Source organism: Capra hircus (assembly GCF_001704415.2).
Source record: "Capra hircus breed San Clemente chromosome X unlocalized genomic scaffold, ASM170441v1, whole genome shotgun sequence".
NCBI classification, from domain to species: domain Eukaryota; kingdom Metazoa; phylum Chordata; class Mammalia; order Artiodactyla; family Bovidae; genus Capra; species Capra hircus.
This window is the reverse complement of record NW_017189517.1, coordinates 24348665-24367384: the sequence shown is the minus strand read 5'-3', so window position 1 is coordinate 24367384 and position 18720 is coordinate 24348665. Positions and strand designations below refer to the sequence as shown.

Here is an 18720-nt window from a genome sequence, read left to right as displayed (position 1 = left end):
TCTTCATTTTATATAGGAAGGGGCGGTGCCTGTCTGCCAGTGAGACATAAGCTCAGGAGGGCGGGGACCACATCTATCCTATTTGTAATACTAACAATATCAATAGCAGCCACCAACACTTCCTGAGCACTTAACTATCTGCCAGGCACTGTTCTAAACATCTACATATATCACTTCATTTAATAATTTTTTAACAACAGCTTTGTTGACATAATTTATTGAGATATATCATATATTTGTAATGTTTGTAATTCAACTGTTTTTAGTACAGTCACAAACATGTGTAAGGATCATCACTATCTAGTTCCAAAAGTTCTTTCCTCACCCCAAATGGAAACCCTGGACTCATTAAGCCATCCCCAGTTCCTCGTTCTCTCCAGCCTTAGGCAACCACTCATCTATATCCTGTATCAATTTGCCCATTCTGGCCAGTATACATCACCATTGGGTGAGAAAAACCCACCCAAACTCTATCCCTAGGGTTCTCAACCTGGAGTCCATGGGTGGGCTTTGGGGCACGGGTTGGGTCTGTGAGCCCCTGGAAACTATTGGCAAAATTATGAGGTCATGTTTCTGAGGGCAGGGTCTGCAGCTCTCATTAGCTTCTCAAAGTGCTCTATGGTCCAACAACAACAACAAAAATACTAAGAACTTCTGCATAGACAAATTCACGGTGCTCTAGCTAGAAATCTATTCAACATCCAATTTGAAGACTTGTTGACATAACCTCAAATTGCTCCATATCTTGAATAAGCCCTATCCTCAACTGCTTCTAGAATCTCCTTGATCACTAGTGGCTTGCAGATACTTTTTGGAGGAACACTGGATTCAGGTCAAGTCCTCTTAGCCCCGCTTTCTGCCTAGAACCCTGCCATCCTCCTTAACCTGTTAAGAACCCAGATCCAGATGCTTTGGACATCAAATCTCCAATGGGCTGAAACCCAAAGCTGCCACCCCAAGCATTAGGGGGATAGGAAACTGGTGGATGAGCCCAGAAGCTGAATTGGCTCTGGCCCCACAAAACTCCAAGCTAATCCTAAGGTTTACCCAGTGGTGCAGGGAGCAACCCTGTCAGGGGCCCCTTCCCTCCCTGGGTCCCAAATTCTCAAGGCTAGCAGTTATCTTAGAAAAGGAAGAGGAAGAATGACTATGCAGCAAAGGGCCTGTTATTAATTTCCCTCCCTGTATCGTATCATACTCTTCTGCTTTTCATCCTCATCTGGGACAATGGCTTCCTCAGCTGCAAGGATCATTTCCCACAGCCTACAAAATGCAAACTCTGCCCCCACCACACTAAAACATTCTATATGGAGAATGTGCCTTGGTTAAAGGTCATGATTCACTTTGCACAAGCTTTGCAATCACTTTGCTTCACAGACCTACTCAAGAACACTGCATGAGGTTGATGTCTGCAGGACAAAGCAGACCACTGGTGTCTTGGCCCTGCCCTCAAACTCAGCCCAGCACTCACCTTGGGTCCATGGGAACTTCGGACCAGGACCTTGGCTTGTGGCTGCTGTTCCTCACCATCCTTCTCTTTGCCACATTTCATTTTCTTGGGTGGTGGAGATTCGGACGCACCATCGCTCACCACAGAGTCTGGCTGCCACTTGTTCTTACAAGCAAAGACACCTATACTCTCCTGTTTCACTCGAGCCTGCCCGGCCTTACTCCGCACTTCCGCTTGGCCCCTCGGGGTAGCTGCTGGGAGGCCATCGGTCCGGAAGCAGGTGGCTAAGTTGAAGACCACATCACCATCCACCTTCTCCATCTTCACCCGGCCCAGGTCCACCTGGCTTCCGAGCTGTGGAAGCTCTGTGCTAGAGGCCCTGGCACTGCTGGGAACCACGTCCAGGATGAGCTCCTTGGGGCGGCTGTCATGAGGTAGCAAAGGCAGCTCGGGCATCTTGTGCAGGTTCTGGGGGGTGGCCAGGACCAGCTCGTGGGACATGTAGGTGGCCAGCACTTGGTTCTTAGGCTTTGTCTCTCCGGCCAGCTTTAGGCCACAAGCCCCCTGGGGGCCTTCCAGCTTAGGAGTGCTGTCGGGGCAGAGGTGGCTCTCCGGTTCCCCAGGCCCCTGAGTCACTCGCAGGTCCCCACTACTAGGCTGCACAGACAGCGCCAGGGTCCCTGTCTGAGGGCTGAGAGTCAGGAGGACAGGGTTCACTTGTTCCTCGTAAGGCTTGGCAGCAATGCGGCAGGTTTTGTTCTTTGTGCCCGTATCCTGCTCGGGAGCAAAGGGGCCCCCGGGCCGTGGTGGCTGCCCCTCAGGAAGCCCATGCATGGCCTCACTGGGGCCGAGGGATGGCACACCAGAAAACTCAGAAACGACGCTGGTGGGCCTGATGGGCACCCCCTGGCTGGGGGTCAGCTGCCCAGCACTAGAGATGCCGATGGAAAGCAGAGACGCCTGGTGGTATGGTGACCAGCCAACAGGCAGGACCTGGGTGCTGGTGGGTTTCCCGTTGACTGAACACCGTGGGTAAATGTTTGCTGGCCCTGTGGGCTTCCAGAGTGAGAGCTCCTTGCTTTGGCACCCTGGCAGCCCAGGGGCGATGCGGGCAGGGGTGTAACGTTTGACTGTGCTTGGCGGTCCCTCAGTCCCAGCCTGGCTGCTCTTCTTGCTACAGGGGGCACCAGTGCTCTTGGGCTCGCCCTGATCAATGATGGAGATGGGTTCCTGCTTGGGGAGATGGCGGGGGTCTCGGGTGAGGCCCAGGTTGGGGTCTTTGTTCAGCAGGAGGGAGGCGGGCACCGGATTGGCCACGCCCACATAGGTGCCCGGAATGGTGCTGATGAGTGCAGTGGAGTTCTTCACCCAGGTACTCGGGTCCCCGTTCCTCACGATCTCAGGGAAGATGACAAAAGGTGAGGAAGTGGAGCCCAGGCATGAGGTGACACTGCTGCCAGCAGCTTGGGTCGTGCGCTGGGACCTAGACAGGACGGTGGAGAGCAGGGCCTTGCTGCTGGTGTGCACAGGGGTCAACACAGGCATGGGCGGCGTCTTGCGCTGGTTCGGCAATGGGAGCTTCTGTCGGTTGGACTTGGAGGAGAGGTCGAGGGGCATCTCACTGCACTCAGGTGGAGAGGCCATCTCTCGCTCCAGCTGTGGAGGTGACTTGAGGGGAGAGAAGGTGACGGAAGTCCCTTCTGTTTGCTGCTCCACGCTGCCTGGCATCTTGGTGGGATGCGGTGGGGCTGAGCTCCCGCTGGGGGCTGGCAGCAGAGGCTGTGGCGGTGGAAGCACCTTGGCAGAAGCAGTAGACAGGGATGTGTCTGCCAAAGGCCCAGGGACCCCATCGGGCGCAGGCTGGGTGCTGGTGCTGCCCGATGGGGAGGCGCAGGGGAGCCTGTTCACCTCCAGAGACACCAGCTTGGACTCTGATGTTAGGGGCCGGGCCACAGAGAATGCATACGGGTAAGACCGCAGCTCTGGGGAGGCCAGCACCCCGGGAAGACACCTGTCCTGCAAGTAGGATGGCAGGACAGGGAGCGTAAGCGTGGAGGAGACTCCCAGGGTGGTTGGCAGTGTAGCCACGCTGAGTGGCTGCCCACAGCTTGGAGGCGGGATGTATACCAGCGGCTGGCTTGGGGTCAGCACTGTCCCTGGCTGAAAGGACAGGGGGACTTTTTGCATAGCTGGTGCCTGAGCTGCAGGGAAACACACTCGACTCAAACTGAAGGAGGCTGGGATGGGGGCCGAGGTGGGAATGGCAGCAGGTGTGGCAGGCGGCATGGGCGTGGGGGCTGGAGTGAAGATTGGGGCGGGGGTGGGTGCGGGCACTGGTGTGGGAGCAAAGGCAGGGATGAGGGTGGGGGTAGAAGGCGGGCCAGAGGACGGGGTCGGGGTGGGCATCGGCACCGCTGGAGGGGCAGGAGCTGCCGGAGGGGTGGACGCTGGCATGGGGGCCAGAACTGGAGTGGGGACAGGCGCAAGGACCAGGGTTGGAGCCGAAGGGGGCACAGGAGCTTGGATCAGAGCCAAGGGAGGAGCCGAAACTGGGACTGAGAGGGGGGTTGGGGCTGGAGCCGACATGGGGACGGGGCCCGACGGGGGGGCAGAAGCGGGCACAGGCACCAGGACTGAGGCTGAGACCGAAAGGGGGTTCGAGTCAGAAATAAGCGTGGGCACTGAGGGTGGTGCTGGGGCCAGAGCCGGGACTGGCGCTAAGGGAGGGGAAGGAGCTGGGACCGAAGCGGCAACCTGGACGGGAACGAGCCCGGAGTGGGGGACCGGGGCGGGGACCGAGAGGGGCACCTGGAATGGGTCTGGAACAGACGGGGGTACGGAGGCTGAGCTGGGCGCTGGCGGGCAGATGGGGGCTGGCAACGGACTGAAGTTAGTGGTCACCAGAGGCAGGGTGCTCTCCACAGGGACGCCAGTTCCCAGAGTTGCCAGAATGAAAGTATTCTTCTCCCCGACACCATGCCTCGAGTCCAGAGCCTTGGCCCCAGCTGGCGAGCAGTCCACCTGTTTGCTCATTTGGCTGCTAAGGGGAGTCCAGGAGCAGTCAGCAGTGTCATTGCCAGCCTCGGGGCCGTCAGGAGCAGAAAGCTTGAGCCCGTCTCCTGGGCTGCTCAGGGACACCAAGGGGCCCCCTGCCTCAGCCACACTCCCAGTATAGTCCATCTGGGGCTGGGCGTCGTCAGGCCTGTCTTCTGACTTGGGCCCAAGTTTTTCTGTTGCACTGCCATCTGGGTCTGCCCCCCGGGCATTACTGCCACTTCCAACTGTCGTGAGCTCCACCTGCAATGACAAAGTAGAAAGCCTGTCTTAACTAGCTCTCTGTAGGTCGTGCAAGGCTCCTGAGGCCTGGAAGGGGCGACTGCTGGTCCTCTTTGCAACTTGGCAGAAGCAAAGTGCAGGGGGCTGATTTCTGTCTCACATGCAGCAACTCCTGGGAACCACCCTGGTCCTGCCTGGCCCCCTTCGGGGAGGGCAAGCTGGCCACCATGCTTGGGCGGTTCAGCTCCACCCTTCAGCAGGTGGCATGTGGCTCCGCATGGCCCCTTACCTTGGAAAAACTGCTGACACAAAACTCCTGAGATCCAAAGCGCTGGCAGTCACCTGTCGTGGACTCCTCATCAGAAAGAGGTGCTCTTCTAGCATGGGAGACACAACCAGAAAAAGGACATGAGGCCAAGTCTTCAGGCCACCACCACCTGCCCCAGAACACCCCCTGCCTGCCTGGGTTCACAGAAATCCTTCTTGTCTCGCTTCCCTTGTTGGCTTGGGGGAGATCATGATAAACCTGGGGGGGTGGTCCAGGCTGCAAACCAGAGCCTCCATGCCCAACTTTTCAAGTTCCTACAAAGGAAAAGTCCTGATCTGACCAGACTCCCCTCTCTGGGCTGTGTGTCCGGTTTTCCAGGGCTCTCACCAGCAGTGTGACCCCAGCACCTCCGCCTTGTTCCTAGAGCTTATCCATCAAGGTGACCGTGCAGAAAGTACTGAGCAGTGCCAAGAGGGGAGAGATGTAACTCACAGGAAATCTCAAAAGGCACGCAAAGCGCTTTTCTCATAAATGCAGTCTTATTTTAAGTCTGTAAGGAAAGCTGGCTGCAGGCATCATAAGGGTAACCCTTTCCTAAAACAGATAACCACCTGCATTGTGTTTCATGTTCTAAACCCAACTCTCACCTGTCCACCTGATAGGCTTGCCTACAGCAGATGCACGTATATTAGCACACATAATGACACTGATTCGAGGCAGGTCACTGGCGTGTCAAGGGGCATCTCAAGGGCATGACTTCTTTCCCTCTAGGATACCGGTGAACTCAGGCCAGCACACTCCTTCCTACCTTTCTGCTCTTGCTTGCGTCCCATTCCCCAACAGCTTCCCCCTCTCCCCTTGGCCTCCTAGCATCACTGTATTTTCTCTCATCCCAAAGGGAAGAAAGCCTTCAAGACAACAGACCCCCAAATTCAAGCTGGTATACTGCAGAGGGAAATGCTCAAGGCCAGAGCACTGGTTCCCAAAGGAGGAAAACCCCACTGTACTCCCACCTTCTAAAAAGTCTTCTCTAAAATTTGGGTAAGAATCTTAGAAAATGGGCTTTGTTGTTGTTCGGTTGCTCAGACATGTCTGACTCCGCAAACCCATGGACTGCAGCATGCCAGGCTTCCCTGTCCTTCACCATCTCCTGGAGTTTGCTCAAACTCATGCCCATTGAGTGAGTGATGCCATCCAACCATTTCATAGAAAATGGTATATCCTGACCTCCTCCCTGAAAAAAGGTCAGCCCGGGAGGGTGACGTTGGAGAGAGGATAAAGCCCACGGGAAACTTGGTGTCTGAAGTACAGAATGTGCCTCTGTTGCCCCAGGGAAGACACTGATGGGGCAGGGGTGGGTGGAGTGGGTGAGTGGAAGGCTGAGGTGCAACAACAGAGCTCTAGCACAAGGACTATGATACGGTTCCTAGGGTGCAAACACAGGAATGCTCTGTGCATCTCTGGGGAGCCAGACTGCCTTGGGGTTTGCCATCCTCCTATTCCAGAGCCTCTTCCTGAGCTCTGCCACAGCCAAGGAAGAAGCCAGCGCCTGCCTCACCAGCCACCCTAACCAAAGGGCAGTCAGGGTGTCCCCAAGCCAAGCCTCACAAGAACTAACTCCTTCCCTTGTACTGGAACAGGGAACCATTGACACACCCCCAAACTGTACAGGGGCAAGAGGAGCAAAAAAGGCAAGGGGGTCAACACAGGCTTCTCCCCATCTTTTCAGGGCTGCAGAAGGGACTAACTGAGGGGAAAGGCTTGTTCCCTTTAAAAGGCAGCTAGGCTGGCAGAAGTGGGAGGGTTTCACTGCTGGCAATGGACTGCTGGTGACAAATAGCAAGGATCAAAAGGAGAGACAGGGCTGGAGACACAGTCGGGGGTCTCGAGGAAGGCGAGGAAGGGGGAGCCTGAGGGAAAGGGAAAACATGCTTGGACATCAACCCCTGAGAGCCCAGAAAAGCAAACCCAATCCCCAGCTTCAGGCCAGGGGTGAAGCAGGGTTCCAGGGCTGGTTCTGCGGGGCCAATGGTGGTAAGGGAAAAGGAGCGGCAGGGACCCCCACTTGGACAACCCCTCATAAGGTATCACAGAGAGGACACAAAATTTCCATATCCCCCCTGCTGATGATACAGAGGGGAGCTAAGCTGCATACTCAGTCCTGCTTGCTCAGCTTTCACCCTATATAAAATCACCCTGAAAGTAGAAACCCTGCCTTCAAAGATAGCCACCAGAGAAGTGTGGAGCCACTGGCCCAGAGACTCTCAAGGTGGCCACAGCAACAGCGATCCTGGCTACTCCAGCCATACCTACACCTGAGCCGGCTGCCAAGGCTCTGGGAAAATGTCCTGCAGCCACGTTTCAAGCCTTCTGAGGAGAGGAGTGTGTAAAGCCAAGCAAATGTTAAACTGCTCCATTGACAGAAGAATGTGGGACGGGGGAGGGGGTGCAGGGGAAGAGTCAGGTCAACCAAGCAAGATTAGGAGGGTGCAGGTGGCCGGGAGAAGAGAACAGGAGTCAAAGCAGGCTTCAATCAGGACTGAAAACTGATCCCACCGTTTCTTCCCAACAGAGATGACCCTAGGCTGTTATGCTCAAGGCTTTGTTGAACTTAAACCAGAACCAGCCATAACCTTTTAGGGCTGTCTGCCTAATTATTAAGGGCTAGCACCAGTGTCAAACCAGACCTTTTTCAGTTCCTGTTGGGCCTTAACTACATGGGTACATATCTCGCTCCTTGGATCCCAGGTCCTGCAGACTTTCCCTGACTCAAATCCCATCACACCCCAAGACTGCCTTTATTCCAGCCAAAGTTCCCCACAAACACATGGTGTGACAAACACCAGCCCTCACCTGAAACTCCTACTCATCCCTCAAGCCTTGGCTCAAATGTCACTGCCTCTGGGAAGCCTTCCCTTCTTCCCCCAGGAAGCTTTTGATTCTTGCCTTTAGACTCCCACTATACACGCCACTCGACACTTACCACCAATGTCCCATGACAAACGGTTTGCTCTGACTGAGTTTAACAAATGTTTGGTGAATGAAGTCATGAATGGGTACAAGAAAGGAAGCAAGCAAGAAACAGAGGGATTTAGCTGGAGGCTGGTCTAGAGTTAGTCACCTAAGGCCAGCAGAAAGGCCCTGTCCCCTGTTTCTACAGTCCCCAACTATATCTGATGGAGCTGGGTGGGCTTCTCAAACCTAACTTTAAGAATTAACCCCCAGATGCAGCTTTACATTCCAAATAGCTAAGTTCTACAGGTGGTAAAGGCCTGATGAGGAAGATGGTTTTAAATAAGGTGAGATCACCTTTTGGAAATTAGCTGTAGCATGGCCTAGGCTGGAGCAGGAAGGCAACAATAATGGGTAGACGAGGTCAAAAGTGACAACACTTAAAAGGTCATCTTAACCATGTGGCATATTTGGTAACTGAACATCCCAAGAAAGGTCCATAAGAAGTGAAAATCAAGTTTGGTTCCAACTCATGGTCCTTTTTCAGTGGGGATTTAGAATGGACAGTAAACCCAAGTAACTTGTCCATTGATATTTTGAAGGCTCTAGTTGAGATCTCTACATCAAAGTCTCATCTGCTTATAACTAGTTGCCAATGAATACTCATACAAATCAATACCACCACTCTGCCTTCCCCACATCATCTCTTAATTATTATCTAAGGACACACCTCATATGCAAAGGAAAATATCTTTCTTGCACAGATCCTCGAAGAATTTTGTCTTATTTTCCTTGAACTTGACTTTTATATTCTAAAATTAAATTCCTTTTAAGTCCATCTCTAACTCATCCCTCTGTGTAGAGAGCATTAAACCATCAAACACTAATGGCTTCAAAAAAAATAAAAAGGTCTATTCTTCTAACCTGAACCTCAGACAAGTACACACTTCTCCAGTTAAGAGCAGAAGGAAGATAGCTATCCCTTTTCCTTTCAAAATTACCCACACCCCCTCCATGCACACACCCATGCACACACCTCCAAGATTTCCCCAAGGAAATGCCAGATCTTGAATCCAATGAAAAGTCATATTGTTCTGTGTTCTAGGTGATTGATTTGACATATTTGGATTTCAACAGTCAATATATTGAAACCAGCTAGCATGGGGGAGCCATACCTTCTCTAAAAATGGGAGAGGCATTGCAACCAACACACACAGCTCTTTGGCCAAGAGTTAGGAAAAGTCAAATGTAAAATCTGAAGGCCATTTTGAGTGCTCATCGTATGGGGCATGATCAGAAATGGCACAGCTTGGTCAACTCAGTATTTTGGTGAACAGAAAACTGAAAATGCACACAGATCCAGCAGGCATCACCAACTTTCAGTTTCCTACGAAAACTACGTTAAGCAGTCTGATTGTCCTTTGATACTTTATAAGCATCTCACTGCAAATCATCACTAGCCTCGTGAGGCCAGAACGTGCTGATCGCCAGAATACCCACTAACCATTCCCAGTATAAAGCTGAATGATAAAACCACCTTTCTTCCAGGCTTAGATCAAGGACCAAAAATATCTTACATGTATCCTTGAGCACAGAACATGGATGCAGCAAATAAAAACTGCAATTGCCTGAGCATCCCTGTATTCCACAATCTGACAGTTCTTAACGAGTAGACAAATACTAGTTGGCAAAAGGTCATCTGTTGGCTTCCTCACTTTCATCTGAACAGGGACGGCATGGCAGAGCAGGCCACTCTTGCCGCCCAGCCCCAGCCCACCTCAGGAAAATCAGAAACAACCAACAGTCTCCTTCCCAAGGTTCTTCCTCTGGCCCTCTCATAGCTACCCTGCCGGGGAGCAGGGACAACTCACTGGAAGCTGGCCACAGCCACCTTCCCAGCCTCCTCACCTCTCCTCGTTGATGCCACACATGCGAATCCGGTCAGAACTGGTCCAGTTGTGCACGCCGCTGTAGAGCGGTGCTGTAGAGATCATGACAGCCACTCACCACCAGCTAGGACCTGCTGTGGCCACTCCCCCTGGGGAAAAAGAACTCCCAAAAATCAAAACTTGTAACACAGACGGTGCTTTAACCACCTTTTACGCGGAAACACTGCAACAAATAAAGGTAATTAGAGTGCCAAAACATTAAAGCCATCTCTCTCACAAGCCTGACTGCTGCGGAAAATTAAGGTCCAAATGGGGACGAGGGAGCACCAGCTTTCCAGGAATCCATAGGTTTCAGGATGGAGATGAGGATGCTGTTAATCACCTAGAGTGATTTTTAAATTATCTGAAAGACAGATATGCATGAGTATTCGAGGAAATTCAATCTATTTCAGACAAGTGAGATGACAGTATATTTTTCTACACACATTTAGCCTAACCAACTACAATTAGAGGGTCATTCCCATATACAAACAGTGCATTGAAAGACTACTGGGGAATCTTTTTCTCGTCAACTCTCTAATCCATGAGTACTGAAGTATTTGAGTGACATTGCCAATTTAAGCTCTCCAGAGGAAGCACATGCTTGCTTTATAAGCCCTTCCAAACTATTCTAATTTCAAGTTAGGAGTCATATAGATATAATGCATATACCTAAGCTGGTTTAAAGCGCCCTTCAAATCAGATAACATACTCCTTGTGCTCTGACCACAAACAAGCAGACGGAAAACAATGCTCCATTAAGAACTGCACATGTCTGTCCTTGTCTCTCCTATCAGTCTGTCATCCCTATGACCTACCACCCCCTTCCTCAGCCAGTGTTGGGCTCTCACTACTGACGACCAATGCAAAGCCAATTCACCTTGCAGAGAAATTGAGGCATCAAGAGAAAGATGTTTATCCAATGAGCTTGTCTTGAGACCCTCAAATTCGAGTTAACTTATTAGCTAAAAGCCTTATTCATCAAAGCTCAACTGAACAAAACCCTATGGTGATCAGAATTTTATGCTGTTCTCCACTGTTTAAAGAAGTAAATCATAGTAAAATACAGCTAACTCAGGGATTTGTTTCATTTATCCTTTATATGGGCTTCCCTAGTGGCTGAAATGGTAAAGAACCTGCCTGCAATGCAGGAGATCCAGGTTTGAACCCTGGGTCGGGAAGAGAGTCCGGAGAAAGGAATGGCTATCCACTCCAGTATTCTTGCCTGGAGAATTCCATGGACAGAGGAGCCTAGTAGGCTACAGTCCATGGGATCGCAGAGTCAGACATGACTGAGCAACTAACACAGAAATAACACATCCTTTATACAACTTTTGGAGATTGTCCATATTCAACACAATATCATTTATTCAAAAAATATTTTTCAAGCACCTACTATGTGCCACCACTGTCCAAGGTACCAAGGATTCAACAATTAACAAAAAAGACAAGAAATCCCCGTGTTCATGGAGTTTATATTCTAGTGGGATGAGATAGCCAATAAACATGTTAAATGACTATGTTACAGGATGTTAGAAGGTGATATAACAGGCTAAGGAGCAAGGCAATAGTGGGGGGGCAAGGAGCAGAATGGGCTACAATTTATAAGTGGGTGATCAGAGTAGGCCTTGCTGAGGAGACATTTAAACATCCTGAAGGCAGCAAAGATGCGAGCCATGTGAACATCTGGGGAAGTGCATTCCACAGAGGGAACCAGCTCACACAGGTCCTTAAGGCAGGGGGTGCCTGCTAAGATCAGCAAAGAGCCCAGAGGCTGCAGGGCTGATGCAGAGGGAGTAGAAAAGGGAAAGAGTCAGTGAGAGGAGAGCAGGGCCGCATCCTCTCCTTGGACTTCCCCCTCCTCCTGTCCCTGTCGCACAGGATAGCATAGGACACTGCTGCTTCGCCCCTTCCTTTATACTTGCCCCTTGCCTGGCTTTACAGACCCTGCACCTGCGGGCTTCTCTCCTGCCACCCCAGAAACCTGGCCCTCATCTTACTAAGTCTCTCCTCACCTCTGCCATGTTCTCCCATCCCTTCCCCTTCCCTCCCTCTCTGTTTCTACTGCCTCCTCTCTCCCTTCTCCCTCCTCTCAATCCCACTCTCCCATTTCTCTCTATTCCTCCTCATCATTCCCCTTCCCCCATTATTCTCCCGGCTGTCTCTCTCTCTTCCCCTCTCTTCTGCTTCTCCTCTTCTCTCTCCTTCAGTGCTCTCCCCTCCCCTCACATCTCCTGCCCCAGTCCTTCCCCTCCTTTATCTCACCTTCCTATTTCCCCTTTCCCCCTCCCCACTGCCTCTCCTCCCCTCTACTCTTAGTCCTCCAGCCTCAGCCTTCAGTCTCCCTCTCTGTCCTCCTGTCTTCCCTGCCTCTCCAGCTCAAGTCTGCCTCTCACTGGCTCTCCCCAATCCCCCCTCGCCCTGTCTCCTTGTGTGTGTGTGTGCACATGTGTGCACACACATGCGTGCCCCATCCCTCCTTCTCTCTTAGCTCAAGACCTCCCAGTTTCCATTCACCCCTTGGGCACTGATGACTCCCAAATCTGTATCTCTAGCCTGACCTCTCTCCTTAGACCCAGACCAGAATTTCCAGCTGCCAGCCACTTGCTGTTAATTAGATGTCCACCAAGCCCCTCAAACTCAGTGTGTCTCAAACCGGACTCATTATCTGTTACCAAGAACCTGCTCCCTACCCCCCATGTCCAGCATGTTTCCTATCTTAGTTAAGAGCACCACCATCCCCCAGCCTGGAAATCTCAGTGTTCAACTCCTCTCCCACACTACCCACATCCAATCAGGAGTCAAGCCTTAATAACACCATCTCTGTCCTCTCCTTCTAGCCCTCTCGCCCCTGGCCTGATGTGGTCCCTCATCATCCCTCACCCAGAATATTACAACAGCCTCTTAACTGGTCCCTCTGCCTCTAATCTCTTGATTCTACAATCAATTCATCTTCTAAAGCACCAGTTCGATCACATCGCCCCCTCTGTCTGCCAGAGCTTTCAACAGCTTTCCTCTGTCTTCAGAATCGAGCCTACATTTCTTAGCACAGCTTTCAGGGCCTTCCAGGACTTGGCCTTTAGCCTGTCTGGCCACATCCTGCACCCTCACCACTCGATTCCTGACCCTTCCCTGAACAGACCATCCAGTTCCAGGCAGGTTCCTCACCCTGAAATGGCCTCTCCTGTGTCCCCCCTTCCCCTCTGTCCCCCATCAAAGCCTAGCTTGAATGTCACCATGTCATCTCCCCAGCCCCCGTCCTTGGTCAGTTAACTACTCCGTGTCTGGTCCTCCCTAAACATTTCATTCCCATACCTACCACAGTACAGATTCTTGGTCCCTCTGCTGTGTGATTAATTGGGCATATGGCTCTGGTGTCCTTCCCCCACTCCCAGACAATCAGCTACTTAAGGTAAGAAATACCTTATTTTCTGTCTCTGGTTCTTCTGCAATGTCTTATACATAGTAAGTACTTCGTAAATTTGTGTTATGTGGAAGTGAATCTTGGGTGAGAATTGAGGTGGTGACCCTGAGAAATTATAAAAGGCAAAAGAAACCCCCCAAAAAAGTACTCACCATGCTTACTATTTTTTAGAAACTGTACTTTAACAAAAAAACTCTGCCTTATCTACAGCATACCCTTCCAAGCTGCCTGATTCTAGCCTGGTTCATTGTCTCTGAGCTCTTTTGCACCTCTGTAAATTGCAGGTAACTGATGGATATGCAAACTGTGTCTTGTCCCCACGCAGTTTGGATTGACTTCCCTCCCCACTGTGGAAAAACCAGTTTTGCCTCCATCTGCAATTCAATTCCTTTACTCCATATAAATTTGTGCTTTTGGGACCTTTTTCTTTGAACCGACTATAAACATCTGTCTGGTTCCCTTGTTGATTAATGAGTAAAATAAAATCTTTAACATGTGCTCATTCTTAAATCTGTAAGAGACTCATGATTTTACCTTTCCATGAAAATTATCTTTAACATTTCTAAAACAGTTACATGGATTCACACATAACTTTAGAGAGATTTCAGCAAGGGGGTAAGACATCTCAGTTCACTAGGATCCCACTCCCTAAACATCCTGGTTAATCAAGTTTTGACTGTTTCTTAGGGTATCTTGGAATACCCTACTTTAAGGAATAACAGCTCAGTCTGTTGGCTGATCATCTTTTTTCATCTGTTCTCTCTGTGAGGCATTAGAAGACTCAGGCAATGGAACGGGCCATTCTTGTCATAGGACAAATTTTTAACACGAATTTTAACGCACGTTTTAGTGGCTACCTGAATTTTGTAGGCAGTGGATATGTCAGTCACCACGGCTTTTTCACCCTTAGGTTAATTTTTCTTCTGTTTAGAGGGGATTAGTAGTCTGTAGGACTTGGGACAGAAATCAAAGGAGAGGATCCTAGCATTTGGAAACAGAACAAGGTATAGAATATCATTACCTAGATAAGGGAGTTTGTAGACGGCCCCAAGTTCCCAAATAACAATAAGAAAACAAGTAAAAACCAAAATAATTAGCATAAAATATATATTTTATGACTACTTAGAGGGCAAACCTGATCCTAGAGACCTCCACTTGCACAAGATCCTGAAGATAGAGCATCAGCTTAAATCTCAGCCTCCCACTCCTCTATTATGATTTTGTCAGAGCAGTGCCCCTTCCTGTGTGAAGTCCTGTGCTGCTAATTAATAGTAGCCTTTGCAGGGGTGGGGAGGGAAGGGGAAGGGTGGAAAGCGCAGTCAAGAGAGCATCAAGCTAAATGGTCTACACAAGAAGGCAGGAGAGTAAGCAAAGGTAACTTCTAAAGAGGTACTGATGGTGTCAATGCCCACACAGGACAGGAAGAGTCAAGACGGACCACGCACACCAATATTTTTCACGTCAGAATCACCAAGGTGCTGGTTCAAAAGACAGATTCATAGGTCCCAGCCCTCGAGATTCTGAACCAGGAGACTGAGGGTTCTGTTCTAAGTCCCATCAAGTTAATAACCACTCAACGGTACACAACTTCTCAGGAGAGGTGAGCACAGAGGGAAAATCTTACAGACATGTCACTCTTGGCAGGCTCCACTGGTGTACACACTTGGGGCCCAGTTTGCTTTCACTCATAGTGCCTGCACTCATGTGTGGTGTACAATTCTCCATCGGTCTCTCACTCCCTCTCTGATGGCAACCATCACATCAAAGGTGAAAGGCGAAGTTCCTGAAAGGAACTTGGAAGAAACCTGGTAATCTCAAGTGACCCAGGAAGCACAGGCACAAGGATACAAAATACCTCAAAGGATTTTCCCAGATGTCACAACCATGTAATTGTTAAGAAATGAACAGCTGCAGGGCCACAGAATCAAATGCAGCAGGACCACGGCAAGCCGTCCCCACTTTGGGAGGGGGAGACTCAAAAGGCACATCCAACTTGTGGTGAGAACAAAGAACACATGCTCCACCAACCTGAAGTGCTAAGCAGTGCTGAAAAAATAAAGAAAAATGTCTAGATTTAGCAGGCACACGTACACATAAGTAGAAGGACTGACCAAAATCCGAGGGACTGAATCCAACAAGCGGGCAGCAGAAAGCAGGTAGCCAGTCAGGATCACCACGCTATGAAACAGGGGAAATCAAAGAGAAAATGGATGATGGGAGAGCAATGGCCTTAACATGGTGAGAACAGCAGCTAAGCTTAGGGTGAGCAGGGAGTAGAAGAAAAACTGAAATGAGGTAGAACGCTTTCCCCAAAAAACTCCAAAAGCAAGAAAGAAAAACAAAACCCTCGAAGACAAGTGCAGGTATAAATGTCATAAAAGAGAAGCCCATAGCAAGTAACAACCAAAAAGGAAAAAATGAAATAGGGGAACCTGAAATATTTCACCATCGTGGGCCAAACTGAAACACTGTGGGGAAGCCCTGAAGACAGACATATCAGAAAAGTTTAGAGAGAATATCTTCTCAAAAGGGGAAGAACATCAAATTGTAGCCCAAATTAGGGCTGGGGGAGTTGGCAATAGGGGACAGGCAGCGCTAAAATCTCCAAGATCCTATAGATTGGGTAGACTTTTTTGGTTCGGTTTTGAAAGGGAGATGCCAAAACAAGGAGATTTCACAACAACTACAAGCAAGAGCATGGTCACCCTGCATAGGAGGAAGATGAGGATGTGACAGGAGGTAACAGAGCATCTGTCTGACATTTTTTTAAATGAAGTAGACATTGTTAAAAACTTTTCGTTTCCACCGTTGAAAATGACCAGACAGGTTGTTTGTGAGGCTCGTGGACAAGTTCCCCAGAATCATGTGGCTCCTTCTGTGGTCAAAGACCCCTTCCACGAAGAACAACTGCTGCTGGCACCGCGTGTGACACAACCAGGGACCTTACACACAGCAGGAAACCTGCCCACTTACTCCTGCTTGGACTCTACCACCAAGACAGCAAATTAGAAACTCGAGACTAAGAAGGCCTCAGTTAAACTAAATCTGGTAGTACTCCCCCAGGACTCTTGGTTCACACTGCCTTGTGACCTGGAAGCAATTACAACCTTAAAAAAAATGAAAGAGCCGGAAAATATTCATCTTGAAGCCTGGCCCTGAATCTGTCCTCAAGAGGATAGGCGTGGCCAGTAGACAGTTAAAGAAGGAGGGTTGGGTCAGTGATGACTAATAAGTAAAGAAAACCAACTTTGGGACCTACTGCTCCAATAGAAATTCAGAACTTTGGGGAAAGTTCCCGTAAGACAGAGAGAGAGGTATTCACATTGTGATTTCACTGAAGCAAAGGCAAGGCCACCCCACTCCGCACTTTGGGAAAAGTGACATCTAAGATACCTGCCCCCCACCCCCACCCCAAGGAGACCCAAGAGCTCACTGGCATTGAGATCCCAGGGAACATGAAAAGGCCATGACTTCACCCAGTCACTGAAGTGCCTTTAGAGAGATGTCAAAATGTCTCAAAATCATTGTTTTCAATAGGAAAGTTTACACACATCCTTCAAGGATAACTTCACCAGGCTTTAGATATGGAACCCCTACCATGGGTCTTACCCTCCTTGGCCCTCTGCCTTCTTTCATGTGTAGGACTAACATTCCTATTTCCCCCACTTAATATCTGAAACCTCAACCCCAATGAGGAAGTTCTTCCAACTTACATTCTTCTAATTTAATGATTCTCCATATAAGGATATTCTAATATTCTCCTCTAGCTTTTCCCTCAAAATCTATATCCCCTCATCTTTCCCTACCATTAACCAAATACCACTCCTTGGAACTCAAAGGGTCCAGTAAACATGCCCCAATCACTTTGCTTTCCTTCATGCAAAACAGGTTCCTCTACCACCATATACCACCACACACAAACATACACACAGATGAAATCAACTGAAAATAATCTGCTGGGCAATTGGAATGAGAAAGGGGTCCTTTCCCCTATTCATCCCCTTCTTGTATTCTCACATTTCCTAGTTACCCTGAGGTTTTTGTTTTTTTCTATCCAAAAAGTTCCACCAAGTTCTACTCCAAGGCATCAGTCCTATAAGGGACATGGCATCCTGTTCTCAGATACATTCATTCCTGTGTTTACCGAGAAAGCTGAGGCGTTGCCTGCAGACAGCTCTAGCAGAGACACCTTCATAGACTCCTTAGGTACCTCTATATTTGAAAATTTCACCTTATAAACATTTATGAGACTTGGATACAAAGGAATGTTAACTATCTTCTAAATGCATAAGAGCTTACTCACTCAAATGTCATTACTTCCAAAATAGTCACCTTGGGAAGCTAGACATTGATCTCGAAGGATTGACCAGGGCTTGAGGTCTGGATCTTGATCTCCTTTGACATTCACAGCTGGTTGAATCCAGGGATGCGAAACTTGTGTGGCTGTGGAAATTCCTTTCTACTCTGCCATTTCGCATCAGCGACTTGAGAATTGCGGGATCTGATATCCATTTTGACATCCGAGGAGGTTCCTGGAACCACTCACCTATAGATACCAAGGGACGACATACTCTACTACCCAAAGCCTCAACTGTGGGGGAACAAACTTGGAGGGCATTTTCAGCGCCTACTTCTCAATTATCTGAGACATCTTACTCTTGTCCAATTACAATGTCATCTGCAAAAGTTGAGAATAACACAAAAGCACTTGAATGGACCAAAGGTAATCAATTCCAGCAGTGAAGTAGGCAAAAGTAAAATGTTTTAATCTCTCACATACATTTTCATACCACCAGATCATTTTAGTTTTCCACTCACTGCCAAGATATTGTTTTTCCTATTATTCAAATAGTACTCACTTTTATTTCCTACTGTAAGGACATTATTTTACTCCATTTAAAGAAAATTCCTCAACTCATCATAGCTTTAAACTGGACCTAGGCTCTAGGAACAAGATTTTATACAACTTCTAGATGTCACAGATATCCAAAAAACCTAAATATCAGGAAATTAATCAATCCTTTTCCAAATGCAAACCACCTTAAAATGTCACCCTAAGTAACTAGGGTCATCCTTTGAGCACCTCTCGTTTCACTAGATCAAAATAAATAAATAAATAAATAAGAGCTGGCTTTCCTCAATTTGGTCTTCAGCAGGACCATGTGAATATTGCAGGTGTTTTTCACACTCCAAAGTTGAATCAATGTAACCTGAGACTTCAATCCCTTTTGTGATGCTTTTGGGTCCTCCCTGCAATAAACTGTGACAGTGGCTCTCAGGTTCTTCATTTCAGTATACAGCATTCAAGATATGGAATTTTTCACTTAAAGGTTTCCTCCTCACCAAGCTTTGGCCTTTCTTAAAAAAAAAAAAAGTCTCCTGGACCTCTTACACAAATATTTGGAGAGGCCATGTCAGCCTA

The 18720-nt window shown here is 49.0% G+C and overlaps 1 protein-coding gene across 3 annotated transcripts in view; it reads right to left on the bottom strand.

Annotated features, from left to right (window-relative positions):
* Positions 1-18720, bottom strand: part of BCORL1 (BCL6 corepressor-like 1) — a 59190-nt gene that overhangs the window by 30236 nt on the left and 10234 nt on the right. For all 3 annotated transcript variants that reach the window (XM_018044196.1, XM_018044195.1, XM_018044197.1), the window contains 3 exons: positions 9855-9984; positions 5016-5103; positions 1472-4747 (listed from right to left, as the gene is read on the bottom strand). In XM_018044196.1, the coding sequence (XP_017899685.1) occupies positions 1472-4747; positions 5016-5103; positions 9855-9940 (3450 nt within the window). In that variant the 5' untranslated portion in view covers positions 9941-9984. The remainder of the gene's footprint in view (positions 1-1471; positions 4748-5015; positions 5104-9854; positions 9985-18720) is intronic.